This window comes from Pelophylax lessonae (assembly GCF_965119305.1).
Source record: "Pelophylax lessonae genome assembly, chromosome: 10".
Taxonomy (NCBI): domain Eukaryota; kingdom Metazoa; phylum Chordata; class Amphibia; order Anura; family Ranidae; genus Pelophylax; species Pelophylax lessonae.
The window spans coordinates 182,568,060-182,584,440 of NC_138777.1; the positions used below are offsets into that span (position 1 = coordinate 182,568,060).

General features: G+C 41.6%; 1 protein-coding gene across 2 annotated transcripts in view; it reads left to right on the plus strand.

The window, feature by feature from the left end:
* GNAO1 (G protein subunit alpha o1) overlaps positions 1–16,381 on the plus strand; it is a 414,541-nt gene that overhangs the window by 341,760 nt on the left and 56,400 nt on the right. For both annotated transcript variants that reach the window (XM_082269907.1, XM_082269906.1), the window contains exon 6: positions 5,159–5,288. In XM_082269907.1, the coding sequence (XP_082126033.1) occupies positions 5,159–5,288 (130 nt within the window). The remainder of the gene's footprint in view (positions 1–5,158; positions 5,289–16,381) is intronic.

Consider the following 16,381-nt stretch of genomic DNA (forward strand, 5'->3'; position numbering starts at 1 on the left):
CATGGATATGCCTCCCCAGACCATCACTGACCCACCAGCAAACCAGTCATGCTGAACGATGTTGCAGGCGGCAGCATAACATTCTCCACAGCTTATCCAGACCCTTTCACGTCAATGACGTGCTCAGGGTGAACCTGCTCTCATCTGTGAAAAGCACAGGGTGCCAGTGGCGGACCTGCCAATTCTGGTGTTCAATTGCAAATGCCAATTAAGCTCCATGGTTCGGGGCATTAAGCACAGGGCCCACTTGGGCCGTCAGGCCCTCATGGCTACACTCATGAAGTCTGTTTCTAATCGTTTAGTAAGAGACATTCACACCAGTGGCCTGCGGGAGATCATTTTGTAGAGCTCTGACAGTGCTCATCCTGTATCTCCTTGCACAGAGGAAAAGCTATCGGTCCAACTCATGGGTTAAGGACCTTCTTTGGCTTTGTCCAGCTCTCCTAGAGTGACTGCCTGTCTCCTGGAATCTCCTCTATGCTCTTGACACTGTGCTGGGAGACACAGCTAACCTTCTGTCAATGGCACGTATTGATGTGTCATTCTGGAGCAGTTGGACTGCCTGTGCATGCAACCTCTATAGGGAAAACAGAGGCCAGTTTACTGCTCCTGAAGAGAGATGTAATTCTGAGATCAGGTAGGACTGGGTGTGAGCACTGGCTCGCATCCGTGTATACAACTTGGGAAAGAAATTGGCTGAATTCCTCTGCGGGTCCAATAGATTTATTGAAACATGTATAAAACTGGACCGAGGAGGTGTACAGCCTATTTTTTCCCCAACCTCTATAGGGTTCAGGTATCGCCTCATGCTACCAGTAGTGACACTGACCCTAGCTAAATGCAAAACTAGTAAAAATCCGCAGAAAAGATGAGTAGGGGAAAAAAAAGTCAGTGGCCTCAACCTGTAAAACCATTCCTGTTTTGGAGGTCATCTCATCCATCCCCCTCTGCTACTTAACTGACCAGATTAATATTCCAGGAGTTGAATTGGCTTGATGCTATACTCTAATTAAAAAGTGTTCCTTTAATTTTTTTGAGCAGTGTATTTACTTTAGAATTAGAAATAATCAATGTTAATTAAGAGAGTGAAGTTCCACTTTAAAAGAGACCTCAGTAGAGCAGTCTGTCTTGCTTTAGGAAACGCGCCTACCAGGATGGCCTTTATATTGTAGGCTGGATGGCAACTACTGGCCAGTAAAGTGGTATTCCCCACAGTGGGTTTACGAAACGTTTTAGTGGAAACCGTTTGGACAAAGGATCACCTTCCAAGGTGACATCAAGGAAATCAATGACCCTGTTGTGACCATTACTAGTAAACCTCAAAATAAATCAAGATCATTAGCATTTACGTGGTGCAAAAAAACATTCCATTATCAAAAGTAATGTTATCCTTAACCCAAATGATAAGCAGTTCCTCAGTGAATCTGCCATACCAAAATAAATGGCTATAAAATTGATTAACTTGAGAAAAAATATAAAATTCCTCCCACCCATCCATATAAATATTTACCAGGGAAGGAGAAAATTTGGCACCCATCGATTCACCACACAATTGCAAATCGGTATTGTCAAAAGAAAAAATTGTGGGTCATAAATACATCTATGCATCTTAGAAGATGCATAGAATTGTTCGGCCTCGATAAATATGCATCATCATTTATAGAAATATCTTGTCGTGTTTCAATATGCGAGTATATGAACTATGCTATGATAGCAACGATTATGGAAGTTATAATAGGTCTGACTATTAAATTGGGAGTAAACTCCCTTGGTTGATTCTTACCTATAGGTTAGCCTATAATAAGGCTTGGCTATAGGTACAGTAAATATATCCTTAATGTGTACTGTTTAGGAGACATTTAATTTAGATGCAGCTTATGACGTCACCGGTGCATACGCTCTGAAGGAACGGCATACACGTGCTGTTCCTTCAGAGCCCTGTGCCGTAAACAGTGACGTCATCGCAGCTTGGCCACTCATAACCCCAAAGCCCTTGAACCTGGCAGAAAGACCGGGTGAAGATGGAAGGTCCTACAGCCTTGACAGTGTGGCGCTGGAGGGCTTAAAGTGGAGTTCCACCCTAAATTTATACTTACCTCCATCTTCTCGCTCCGGGTCACCTGAAAAACAAATGGATAATCGCAATTTTTTTTTTTTTACTCGTATAGAAGAAAATATACTTACCTTACTTCTTCCTCCCCTCGGTGGCCACGGCGATTCGTCACTTCCTGGCTTTGCAATGATTCCTGGGAGCTGAACGTCATCGCTCCCAGGAATCAATGCGCCTGCACCAGCCCCGACGTCAGTTCCGGTGCGCGCGCGTCATTCCCTTCTAAACAGCTTCTGGGCATGCCCAGAAGCTGTGGAGGGATGGAAGTGACGGCGGGGCCGGTGCAGTGCACCGTGGGACCGAAGAAGACGGAAGAGGACGCAGAAGAGGATCGCGCTGGCTTCAAGCTGCCCACACCTGAGATGGCAGCGCTGGACAATACTTTTTCAAGGTAAGTATTTCTCCTAAAAGGTAAGTGCAACCCGGGACAGATCAGAGGCTAGCCATTGTGGAATGTACTTGCCCTGACTGTCCCGGGGGTATTTTTATTAAAAAAGTATTCCCAGGGTGGAACTCCGCTTTAATTTTTTAGGTAAGTCTGTCATAATGGTGCATACTAGCACATTATGACTTAAACTGCTAAGGCCCAATTTTTTTTGCTGTGATTTACTACTGCTTTATTGTATGTACCCTAGTGTTTAGGTCTCCTGAAGAAGCGACATACCGCAAAACATTTTGGGTCCATTGGGATCTCTTTCCACTCTCTATAGACACAGAACCTTCTATCATTGAAGACCTTCTACCGTTGCCATATATTTTATGATATGGACATAATGTATTGAATTGTTTGGGGATCTGGCCTGTTAGAAGGCAAATTTGAGGCTTGATATAGAGAAATAGTAGACACATATTCTACTATCTGATTTTATAATTTACTAATGTTTTGTATATAATAAAATGTTACTTTTTTAATGTGTGGGTGTAACTGTATTCCTGAGGCTGCATTCACACTTGGCGATTTGAAATTGCTGCGATTCTGCCGCAGATTCAGAATCTTGGCAAAAAGTGCATTATTCTTAATGTCACCCCAAACTGGGTTTAGTTTTGCCGTGATTGTTGCACAAAGCTCACTGCCCTAAAAGGCGCATGAGCTTGTTTTGCGCAAAAAACACGCATAGGGCAGTCTGCCCAAGTGAATGGGCTGCTCTCTGCGTGACACGTGGAATTGCGTTAAAATCACTCACACTTAATCACGAACAGAAACACTTGTTTTTTTGGGATAAATGCTGCTAATGTCTGTGGGTACCCTAAATCAGTGGTCCCCAACCCTGGTCCTCAGGGCCCACTAACAGGCCAGGTTTGCAAGATAACTGAAATACATCCCAGGTGATATCATTTGCTGCTCAGTGATTGCAGTACTCTAGTCTGCATCTCCCCAAGGTAATACTTAAAATCTGGCCTGTTAGTGGGCCCTGAGGACCGGAGTTGTGGACCACTGCCCTAAATGATAGAAGAATGATGCTAAAGGATCATGTTATAGGTAGTTCAAATTCATCTTACCCTTTAAATGCCATCCTTTGTTTTTATCTAATTGCCAATGGTACCAAGGGGGTGAATGTCACTTAGCTTAAATTGCATTTGAGCAAGAAAGAAGCAGAGTTCTTCTTTTACAGTCAACATACATTTAGAGCACGTAAGATCTCACTAACAAATGTATGATTGGCGGACAAGGAATAATATTTTTCTAGGGGATTTATCCTATCTGACATTGTTTTAAACTTCGTTAGCTACGAGTAATCTCCTTTGATGGGCACATTAACTTATCTTAATGTTCTATAAAAATGTCCCCTAAATAATCTTCACTGAAGCACTTTGTACAAAAAAAAGCCTTTACAGAATGGATTAATGCATCAAAGTTACAGAGAGAACAAAGTATACATTATGATTATTTCTCGTCCTTCAGTCTACACAATCAGCCACTCCCTCTAGTGGTCAATGTGAGAACTTACACATGTAACCATTTCTATATTAGTGTGCAAGCAACTCGCCCCTGCTGTATATAACATTTGAGAAAAAGCAGGAACATGAATTTAGGATATAATTGTAATGCTTGGCAAACATTGCTGTGTTTCGCATAGATATGCTAATCTATTGAGTTTTTAAAGGCTAACACAGCACTGCGATTAAGAGTGAGAATGCTTACAAGGGGGTCTCACTGCTGGATACAATCAGGTTATACAAGGGGGTCTCACTGCTGGATACATTCAGGTTAATGTAATAATAATTTAATGTTTTAGAAGAATGAGATATGAGAGGGAAAAGTTGGGAGTTGAGCTGATTCTGGCAGTGTAATCGTTCTGCTGGAGGTACTCTAAGATTTAAAGTGAACCTATACTCTGATGTTTAAAGAGAACCAATCAAGATTGGGCATATTCCAAAATCTGGATATTCAATACTAATTAATATAACTGGGGGGGGGCTAGTTTCCCCATTATTGAACTTGAGAGCCTTGTCACACTTGTGTTTCTGTTGCTGGCAGCAGTTAAAAGGGTCACTAAAGATAGACTTACTTGGTCCTATGGTGTCAGTCTCTTGATGGTGGAGATGCTGCAGAATCTCTCTGTCAATCTTCGTCAATAAAGAGTAATAGAAGGGCTGAAATATTTACCTTTTCTGTAAAAAATGCTTTTTCCAGCTCCCTCCGGTGCTGGCAAAATGGGCAGAAACCTAGGCATTTGATCAACTGAACTGCTGAAGGAAAATATCTGTGTTTTGCTTGCCTTCCCACCTCTCCACAGAGAGATGTCCAAGTGAGCAATAATGTTGATGGGAACCCTGAGCATTGTTTCATGCAAGGTACTGAACTTATTTTTGCCCTTTCGTCACTGTTTATCTATTGAAACAAGGCAAATACTATCTGACTACATCTTAGGTTCTCATTGGGAAGCGTTTACTTGCATCAGTCATCCATAGGTGAATATTTATTTTAGATAGAATTGAGGTCTAATTATTTCACAACTAGAAATGATCAGGTATGAAAAATGACCACAAAATTTATGCTATGTGCACATATTGGCTGTTGTCATCAAGAAGCTTTTCTTCACCCAGGCTGTTTGATGTCGGGGGACAACGATCAGAGCGGAAGAAGTGGATTCACTGTTTTGAAGATGTGACAGCCATCATTTTCTGTGTCGCTCTGAGTGGGTACGATCAAGTTCTTCATGAAGATGAAACTACGGTGAGTGTGATATACACTGTCAATTGACAATATATATATATCTGCATCTCTAAGGTTATGATGGTTAGCTGGCTTTAAATGAATCAAAGCATTTCTTCACTTGTTTGTATATCTTGGCAATTGTGGGATCGCACTTGATCACTGCTATATATATTCACACTTTGACATACCAGCATGATATTCTGACTTAACTTAAGTTTCTTCACGGTGATATGTAAATTTAACCAGACTAACCACTTGTGTAGGCCACCAGTTGTCAGTGTCAAAATAGATGTCTCTTACTCTGGAAACCATTGGCTTGAGCAGTTTTATGTGCTAGGTAAACGTTGTATCCGCATGGAAATGCTGTTGGTAACATTACATTAAAATGGATATCCAGTTTGTCCAAAGCTCTGCCAACTTCCATGGATCCTCACTATAAACAATGCAGGTACTGTATTGCCGCGATTGCTGTATTGGATGAAACGCTAGTCCTTTCATAGGTAGCCTAAATTGTATGCTGTTACAGGTTGGACCTCCTTCCTTTGTTTCCATGTTTATGGTTTTGTATATGAAATATGTTGGCTTTAAACAAGCAGTTGTAGTAATATGTTTATAAAGTTGTATACAGTAAGACTGTGTAAATTACAGTAATGGTATGGCGGTACGGTCTTCCAAAGTCTCTAATATGATTTTTAGTTTCGTAAGTTGACCTCGTGAAAGAATCATTTTGATCTATTGCTGTGAAGCAGGACCTTTTCATATTATTCTTTGCTGAATCAGCATGAGATATACAGTACATGTAAGTAACGGAAGTGCAACAGCAAAATCCCCATCAACTAGCACTATAGACAGAATATGGAGCTGTGGTTCTTGGCCCCAGGGGAAACAGTCTTATGTGGGAAGACTTGTTTTTAGCCAAATACAATAAGGGCCAGACTTTGACATGTGCAACCTGAGTAATTGCACAGCACACTATGTCTTAGAACACACAGGAAACAACCCCTTTCATTCCTTCCTTAATTCAGTAAATTCCATACTTCTCCACGGTGACACATGGAAAAGAAGAAGAGCCAAGAGAATCGGCGGGGGACCCCACCAGAAGAAGATAATCAGGGCCACTCTGTCCACAAGTATGACACAGAGCAGGTAGGTATGTCATGTTCTTTGGAAAAAAAAATACTTTACAATCTTTTTAAGAGTATGAAATAAGAATCTATTTACAGACCTCCAAAGCTCATGCTGAAATTTCACAAGTGGCTTCATTATTATGAAATTCCAGGCAGACATACAAATTAATACAGCACTGTAATCTTTAATACAGCACTTTAATACATCATTACATTTATTTCAGTTTTTTAAGTAAGCAGTATAAGCACCTAAATTTGACCTGGAGGAAGTAGCATAAGAAGCTAGGTGGGTGTGCTTCAGCGCAAGGACCATGGTGATCGCAGTAGCAAGTAGTGACAATATGATAAGCTCAGTCTGCTGCATCTCTAACTGTTACGTCACAGGCTGGAGGTGGAGCAAGACCTGTAAGTGTTACTGAACTGCAGCAGAGTAAAATCTGGTCTCCTTACCTGTCAGACAAGACTGTTGTGTGGCAGAGCTGTGTAAATTTTAAAGCTGCATAAACAGAAATACAAATTATTTTGGCAGATGAAACCGCTCTCAAATCTATTTTATCTATGCATTGAATAGCTTGCAGTGAGGTTAGCTTTAAAAATTACAATCTCTGCAATTTTTTATAAACCTTTATAAGCAGTAGATCATCGGTCCGGTCATGTGATCTGGCTGCAATGTGTCAGCCAGTACTAGCTGCAGGGGAGAGCACCAACAACAGATGGGCCATAGGGGCCTATGGGTGACATCACCCCTCCCAGGCATTCCAGATATTGTTAAAGAGGTTGTAAACCCATTACAAGTTTTTTTTTTTTTCAACCTGAAAGAGAAACGCATAATGAGCTAGTATGCATCGCATACTAGCTCATTATGAAATACCTTAGAACGAGCCCCCGCCGTGCCGCCCGCTTACCTGTATGACGGGCGACATGTTCAGTCGCCCGTCTTCCGGGATCGCGGCATCCGGCCATCTGATTGGCCGGAGCCGCGGTGACGTCACTCCCGAAGGTCACGGCACGGGGCTCTGAAGGAACAGCACCAGCGGCCGTTCCTTCAGAGCGCATGCGCCATTGATGTCACTGGCTGCATGTAAGGTAAATATCTCCTAAACGGTACATGTTTAGGAGATATTTACAGTACCTATGGGTAAGCCTTATCATAGGCTTACCTATAGATAAAAGTTGCAGAGGAGGGTTTACTTCCTCTTTAAGCACTCTAAACCTTAAGATAAATCTTTCTTACACAGGTTAGTTAGCATAGGTGTTGGGGGGGGGGGGGAGTATTTTTTCGATTAGTTGCGGTTTAGCCTCAAATTCCACTTTAAAACAAACTCTGATCTGGCATACTGAGAGACAGTGATGCTTAGAATAGGGCAAATATGTGCTGGGAAGCTGTCCTGAATGTAACCGCTTCCCTCACTGGGCTCTATCCCTGACCCCATTCAGCTGGGGATACTGATGATGTCATTACTGAAATGACGAGTCACACCAAAGGCAAACGGGATAAGGAACTATTCTCCACAGCTGCAGTGCTTGTTGGGGGGGGGGGGGGGCAAAGCCTGATTGTGCAACTGAGAGACTGATTCCCCAACTCTTCTGCCTCGCTTTTGATTGACCGCATATGGCAGTGGACGAATTCCAAATGGCTATGGAATTCTGATTCAGTTTTTTTTGGGTCACCATTCAGGCTCTGCCAACCCCACTACAAAATTGCTCGTTAATGTGCCTATCTGTGTGATGGGCCCAGTGGTTGGGGAGGGAGCTTAGTAATGCTGATGAGCTGCACTGAATTGGAGCATCCTGTATGCATACTCTGGCCTCAGTGCCTTCACCTACCCAGATAGATTTGAGTATTTGTTCCCGACGGGACAAGTACATGAGTCCGTCACAAAGACAAATTTGGTTAGGAGGTACTAGAGATTTTACTACACTCTGTATACATTCCCCCAACGTATCCAAAACCATTATAGGTTTCCTTTCAGTGCATTTGTATATAGGGTACTGGTCACTGTTGTACCTTTTGTGCTTTACCACAGTGGTAAACAAATGTGTGTTTGTATTCAAATGCCCTCAATCTTATCTCCCGACTTTAATAGGTGGTAGTTTGTGTCTTTTTTTGAATAAATGCGCAAAAACTCTGGTCCAAACTTACTGTTCCATTACACCTTGGCTAGACCTTAAACAAGACAACACACTAATGTTCTCTACTGATGGACAACTATCTGATCTATCTTCACACATCTTAGTTCTGGACTCCAGTGTTCTCAGACGGAAACATGTGTATGTGCTTATGTACAGCCTGAGGAGAGAGACTGTATGCAGACATCATCTGACTCATTTTCACAGGACATCCAGGCAACATTGCATAATGTAGCTCAAAAAGTACAGTCATATTGTCTGCATTACACACATTTTATTCATTCTGAATCAATGCATTGTGACAGCGGGACAGATTTTCTCACAACTGAATACCATATTTCTTTATTAATAATTTACCCAATAAAAATGGCGTATACAAAACATAGTGAGGTAAAAAAAAAAACAGTGAGGTTGACACGAGTACTATTGTACTATTGTCTCCTTTACATAGAAAAAGAAATGGCAAATACATTATATAAAAAGGGAGGAAAATTAAATGAAAATCAGATTTCCTAATTTTGGTTATAAACAATAACAAAGAAATCAACCTATGCGACTTCAAATGTTAGAACCAACGCATACAAAATCTGCAGGCAAACAAGGTAACCGCAAATGGGACCTTACTGGCCCCTGTCAGTATGTATGAAATGTTATGGATCCCCTCCATTGCCTCGCCCCAGTTTAAATCTCAGGCACTACATTATGGGATCCTGCAAGGGAGCAGAAGACCGCCTCTCCAGAAGATGAAGAAAAAGAAAGGACGGTGATTAAAGGGGTTGCATACCATATTTCAAAAGAATTTTGAGCTTCTATAGGAATACATTTGAATGTTTGAAAATACATGACAATTACATTTACATCTATTTAAAATGCTGTTAACTAGAGACATAATGAAACAGGAAGGGGCTTAAATCCAGAATGTGAAGAAATGTGCAGAATTCATTAATGGGCTCTAAATATTGCTTTATGTTGTATGACTCTGTATGTTTACATTTTTAATCACAACGGTGTGAGTAGGCCCGATAGGTGCTTATAAAGGCTCTCTGTGTGCCCTCCCTTAATACCTGATCCCCATCGTGATCCAGCAATTGGCTCTCGCTACTGTCAGTCACAGCCAGTGAGGAAGCGGGGACAGGGCCGAGCCATGCTGTGTGTGTAAATGGGTCATAGCTGCTTGCTATGGGGACACTCGGCAGAAGGGAGAGGCCAGGAGCTCGGTCGGAGGATCAGGGCTGCTCTGTGCAAAACCATTGCACAGAGCAGGTAAGTATGGCATGTTTGTTATTTTAAAAAAAAAACAATCTGCTTTTAAATACCACCTTAAAGAACAACTGTACTTGAACATTAAAGTCCAACTCTGGGCACATAAAAAATGATTCATTGTAGTGGAGTTGTGTCCATACTAAAATGGTTATTAACTTGTTTTGTCAAGGAGGGAGGAGAAACAGTTTTACTTACTTGAACCTCTGCTCCCTCTGTTGGAGGCACTCCCCCCCCCCCCCCCCCATATTCCGGTGACACTGTTCCTTGGTGTATTCACGTCCCAAGCAGGGCTATGAACCTTGCTGAGTGTGGTGTTGCAGAAGCTATGGGAGGATCAATGATGGAGCATTATTCCTCCAACGAATACCAGTGATGGGGCACTATTTCTCCCACTGACACCAACAATGGAGATTATTCTTCCCACTAATACCAATACCTCCTACTGCCCCCAGGCATTATGTGATTATTTTACCCCCACTGACCACCAAGACTGAGGACTTTTCTACTCCCACTGACCATAGTCCGGCCCTCTTAAAGTGTGACGTAAACTGGCCCTTTGGTTAGAATGTTTGGGGACCCCTATCCTAGACCAGAAATGAACCCTTGCAATGCAGGCATAGCTCCACTGCAAATCTTTTTTTATTTGTCCAGAGTTCAACTTTAAACTTCTCTGATCTATCCCGAAATCACCACTCCTTAAATAGTGTGCACTAACACCCCCATCTTAGCTTCTTATCTACCTCTGTACCAGAGCTGCATCCTGTGTAATTATGTGTTGTTCACAGGCAGAATTCCTCTTTGGTGCCAGCCATACCTACACACTGTAAACCCTCCATTTTTATGGGGCTGGCTCAGACACTGGAGCTGGTCCCGGGGGTGACCCCGTACAAGTCTGAGGTTTTGCAGGCATGATCGACACTGAAGAAAACATTGCACATGAGGTGCTACAGAGGTAAGAAAGAAGCTAGAGTGGAAGGTGTTAGTGAAAGTTAGTTCAGGAGAGGTGGTGGGATGGATTAGTTCTGCCTTTCTCAACTTTTTTTTTTTCGCCATCCAAGAAATAAGTTAGAGGTTTATGAGAACACCTTAATTTATTGGAGTCAGTGGGAAAAATGACCCTTTCATTGTTGACCAGTGGGAAAAATGTTCCTCTTACAGTGGTGGTTAGAACTGGTACAGAGGTAGATAAGAAGCTAAGGTGGGGGTGTTAGTGCACACTATTTAAGGAGTGGTGATTTCGGGATAGATCAGAGAAGTTTAAAGCTGAGCTCTGGACAAATAAAAAAAAATTTGCAGTGGAGCTATGCCTGCATTGCAAGGGTTCATTTCTGGTCTAGGGTAGGGGTCCCTAAACAGATGGATAAAAAGATCTCTAGTATTGTGCACTTTGCTCTGCCAAGTGGCATTGGCCCTGGAACTATGCATGAACCGTCACATTGAAGCCCAATGTACCAAATTTCAATGATCCCCCGAGGAACCCTGTTTGAGAATAGCTGGATTAGTTTAAAAATACAATTTTCATTTAAACATATTAGCATGCTCTTTAACCCTTCAGCTTTTTTCCCCCTTTTTTCATCCTCTGATGCCTTTTACATAAGCGAATTCCTATGGAAGATACGTTTGCTAGATGTGCACAGGTATCGGACTTCAAGGAAAGTCAAACACATCTTGCTTTTAGGATAAAATGCCTTGCTTTTCAGAATAGGTTGAGTTTCTTCTTATTTGCTTCTAATTTGTTTTCTGCTTTCCTTTCTTTACCTCCTTTTGTTTGCATTCATGTTGTATGCAGGAAAAAAACATTCAGATGCAGTGGAATGTGATAATGCTGTATATACAGTACCCGAAAGAAGCAAGTAGGACCTAGTTCAAAACTAGGACATTGCATTCTAGCTCCTATGTCATAGGGGAAGAAAAACAACCCAAGCATACAAAGCTTTATTAATGATATACCATTATTGAGTGATGTGTTTAGAGTCAAGAACATGACTCCTGTTGGCATCTTTATAAAGAAGAGACGACACATTGAAAAATAAGGCAGGTAATGTGGCAAGCTTGTGTATCGGTATCATTGGCGTTTATTATCTGTTAAATGGGTTAATAAAGCTTTCAAGTTTTGAAGTGAATATCTTTATCCTTGGTGGGTGATTACATTTACAGCATTATTCTCTGTAGAGGCACTTCCCAGAACTTGTGTTTCAGATGTTCTCAACATTAAAGGGTTGGCACCATGTGTATATCTGAGGGTATTCTAGGTCATAACAGCATCATATTTATAGCTTTTCTACTGAAGTATGCCTTTAACGCTAATCAGAGTGACCTCATTTTAAATTATCCCTTGAATAAACGTCTGCCTTTCATCTAACAACTGAAGAAAAATATTTGCCAATGTATTTTGCTTAAGTAAAGAATATTGCAAAATTGTTAATATTTTAATGGACAATAACATCAAGCTATGTCCTCCTAAAGATGTTCTTTGTATCCCTGCTTGTAGTCTGCAGTATTCTATCATAATAAAGCTGAATTCCAGGCAAAGCACTAAATAGGTAGTTGGAATGCCTATATGTGACCAGGCTTACTTTGCAGAGGGTTTGCATTTCTGGCCTTCTTGTCCAAAAATTTCCAAAACCTTGCCAGGCAGTATCCCTGCACAGTGTAGGATATTCCTATCCCTGAACAGTGTAAGAAAAGCAAGTAACTGATGAAGTTATCTACCTACTCCTGCCTTCAGTTAGCATGTTAGCACATGTGAATGCAGGACTCTTGATTAGCCCTAATGGTGCATTTCCATCAGTGTCCGTGCTGCTGTACAGGGAATTGCAAGAGTCTTAAATCAAGTTCAGATACTATAGATATCATCAAGTAGATGCATTAAAGCTCAACTCTAAAAATTAAAATAAATCTACCCTTGCAGTGGGACCCTTTCCTTAGTGCAAGAGTTACATTCTGGTTGAGTAGGAGGTAGAGGAACAGTCTGCATTACATACTGTATCCTCCACTCCAGCCGGTGTTCCGTAAAAAAAACATTCCCGTGAGAAATGCATACCCTCGTCACTTCCGGTGCACCTACGTCAGCACCTAACTCATTAAACAGCTGAGGGCCTGACAAGTGCGCATGCTCGGAGGGTATGGATTTATCACGGTAGTGTGTGTAACGTTACACTTGCGGCAGTTACATTAAAACAGCTGGACTGCAACATGAGTCATCTCCGCTCCTTCCCCTGTCACTTCCCTGATCTCGGCTAATAAATATAAAAGCGGATCACGGAGCCGAGATTTCCGTCATTTAGATTTCATACACCCGCCGCCGCTTTTACATTTACTAGCCGAGATCAGGGAAGTGACAGGGATAGGAGCGGAGATGACTCATGTTGCAGCCCAGCTGTTTTAATGTAACTGCCGCAAGTGTAACGTTACACACACTACTGTGATAAAACCATACCCTCCGAGCATGCGCACTTGTCAGGCCCTCAGCTGTTCAATGATGTATCCGGGGCTGTGAGCATGCGCACTGCTACGCTGCTCAGCCGTTCCTGACAGGAAGTGACGTGGGTATGGATTTCTCGCGGGGTATGACTTTCTAACGTTACACCGGCTCCAGCGCTGTTCTCTTCCCTATAAAGCTCTGTATTTTGTCCCTCGGGAATGTTGCATAAATTGGCGGGCTATTAACCCTGTGTTGTACATGAAGTTTTCGGGTGAGGGGGGGGGGGGGGGGGCACTGCAAGGGTAGATTAAGTTGTGCAGTTGGGCTTTAATGTTTTTGTTTATATCTGCCTAGAGTTTCGCTTGAAATTGATGTAAAGATCTATTGCGTGAGGGGAGGTGATCCTCATTTACTGCACTTGCAGTTGTCCTATCATGCAACAATGAAAGCTCCCTGATGAGTGGAAAAAGATTGAAGCTGATTTGTAAAGTATGGTCACTGCATATACAGTACACTGAATCGTAATTCTGTAGCCTGCTGAGAAACGTCTGCATTGGGAGCAAGCTTTGGTTTCACAGTAAATTTTTATGTGCATGTCACATTTTATAATGTACTACCATACTATGTTTTTTAAAGTCATACCCATATTGGTGTGTTTTGTTTAGTTAAAAAAAATTTATTATTGGCTTTTGGTTTGTTCATTTTAACATCTGCAAACATTTTGTCGCTGCCTGCCAAATGGCAAGTTTTCCTTTCTCAGTGAAAAGAAATCGCACTAGAGTCTACATGTAAACAATACACAATCCCATAGGTGCCCCACAATATAGCCAGAAGGGCAACAGGAAAAAAAAGAACATAAAAAATTGATCTTCAACACATCTGTTCACAGAAGCCTTCAGATGCATCTCATGAGATTGATGTCGATAGGCTTTTTGCTTCTAATCGGTCTAGCCCTCCTCCTTCGCAGTCCCCAGATTTGTATATTATTAAAATTTGTGTGTAGATGTCAAATATGGATTGCAAGTCAGACATCCTGAGAATATCTCTGCAAGAAAAAAACCTTCCCAAAATTAAAAACTTTTTGTAGTCCCAAAAGATTCTAGCTTATATCCCTTCCTCAAGAATTTTGTATTATGCCTGAAGAAGGTCCTCAAAGATTATATATTTAGTCGCTTAGCCAATAAAGGGAATCAATTAAACTTTCTGCATTGAGTGATGGAAAACTTAGTACAAGACTCTACTACTATAGTAACAAAAGAAATGCTATTACTTTTTGATTCGATTTTTTTTTTTTTTTTTTTTCAACAAGGAACCACCCATTTTTCCAAAACGCCCACCCCAAATTATGTTTTATAAAATACTTCATGCTGCTGTTTATCTGTGATAGCACAGTTGGCATAAAGGAAACCTGTGCTTTGACAACTTAGTAACAAAAATGGAATTTGAAGTGCCACACCACTGCTAAGAGATCCAGTTACAACTTTATTCCGATAAAAGTCTGGGGGACAGTCCAAAGTGTAGCCAATGCGTTTCAGCAATCCAAAAACACCTGCTTCATCAAGGCTTGACAATGTCAAAGAAAACTTGTGCTTTGCTTACTCAGTAAAGTGGAAATTGAAATGCCACACCACTGCTAAGTGGTACAGATACAACTTTATTCTGGTAAAAGTCAAGGGGACAGTCCAAAGAGTATCTAATACATTTTGGGGGTCCACAAATGCCCCCCTTATCAGGAATCACAATGTGAATAGACTAGAAGTGGCCTGAAACTTTAATGATTTTTCTTCCACTGTGGTTACAAGCACAGGCCTCGTCAGCAGCTTGTTTACTCAGCATCCAGTAATTTCTGTTATTAAAGTGGTTCTAAAGGCTGCAGGGTTTTTACTTTCATGTATTCTAAAACCTTCAGTATGCAGCTCCCCCTAAATGCATACCTGAGCCCGATATCGATCCTGGATTGTGCACAAGAGCTGCTGTCTTCTCATTGGCTCAGAGACTGCAGCAGGCGCCATTGGCTCCCGCTGCTGTCAATTACAGCCAGTGAGGAGGGACCATTGGACAGGGCCGAGCCCTATTTCTGAATGTCTTATGGCCACACAGAGTGGGGCTCGGAACCAAACATGCACGATTACCTACATAGCAAGCAGCTTGGGGCAGGAGCCAGAAACACCATCGGGGGAACCCAGAAGAAGAGGAATGGGGCTGCTCTGTGCAAAACCATTGCAAAGAGCAGGTAAGCATGCCCTTTTAAAAAAAAAAAATTGAGCCATTAGTATCACTTTAAGCAGCATGTGACTTTCTGCATTTGACAGTACTGAGCCACTTACAAGGGGGGTCCGTAATCCTGTGTAAGCAGATTCCAGTGACAGAGTGGTTGGGGGGTAACCATAAGGTAGGTACTGTATATTATATGGAGGCCTGCACTAAACTGAACCTGTTGTGCTAGATTTTTTCAAAGTGAAATCGGGCAACCAGAAATACCCTACACGTCCTAACCCTGCAAATGTGAATTGCATTAGTGTTGTATACATATACACACACAGAATGTATGACTTAAATGCTAGTTACTGGGCACCTCGGTATCCTACATAGTTTTTTTTTTTTTTGTAGGCTTTAAATCGGTTTACCTGTTTCCTAAGATAATGAATAAACTCTCTACTAAAACAAATAAGTAGTCTATCTTTTTTGACCTCTCTAAAAAGGCTGTCTTTGAAACATTTTTGAGTCACTGACCTAGAACTAATATCCAGCAAATGAACTCTAGAAGCAATCAAGTATTATTATAATAATAATATGCAGTATCTCACAAAAGTGAGTACACCCCTCACATTTTTGTAAATATTTTATTATGTCTTTTCACGGGACAACAATAAAGAAATGACAGTTTGTTACAATGTAAAATAGTGAGTGTACAGCTTGTATAACAGTGTAAATTTGCTGTCCCCTCAAAATAACCCAACATACAGCCATAATTGTCCAAACTGCTGGCAACAAAAGTGAGTACACCCCTAAGGTAAAATGTTCAAAATGTGCCCAAAGTGTCAATATTTTGAGTGGCCACCAATATTTTCCAGCACTGTCTTAACCCTCTTGGGCATGGAGTTCACCAGAGCATCATAGGTTGTCACTGGAGTCCTCTTTCACTCCTTCATGACGGCATCACGGAA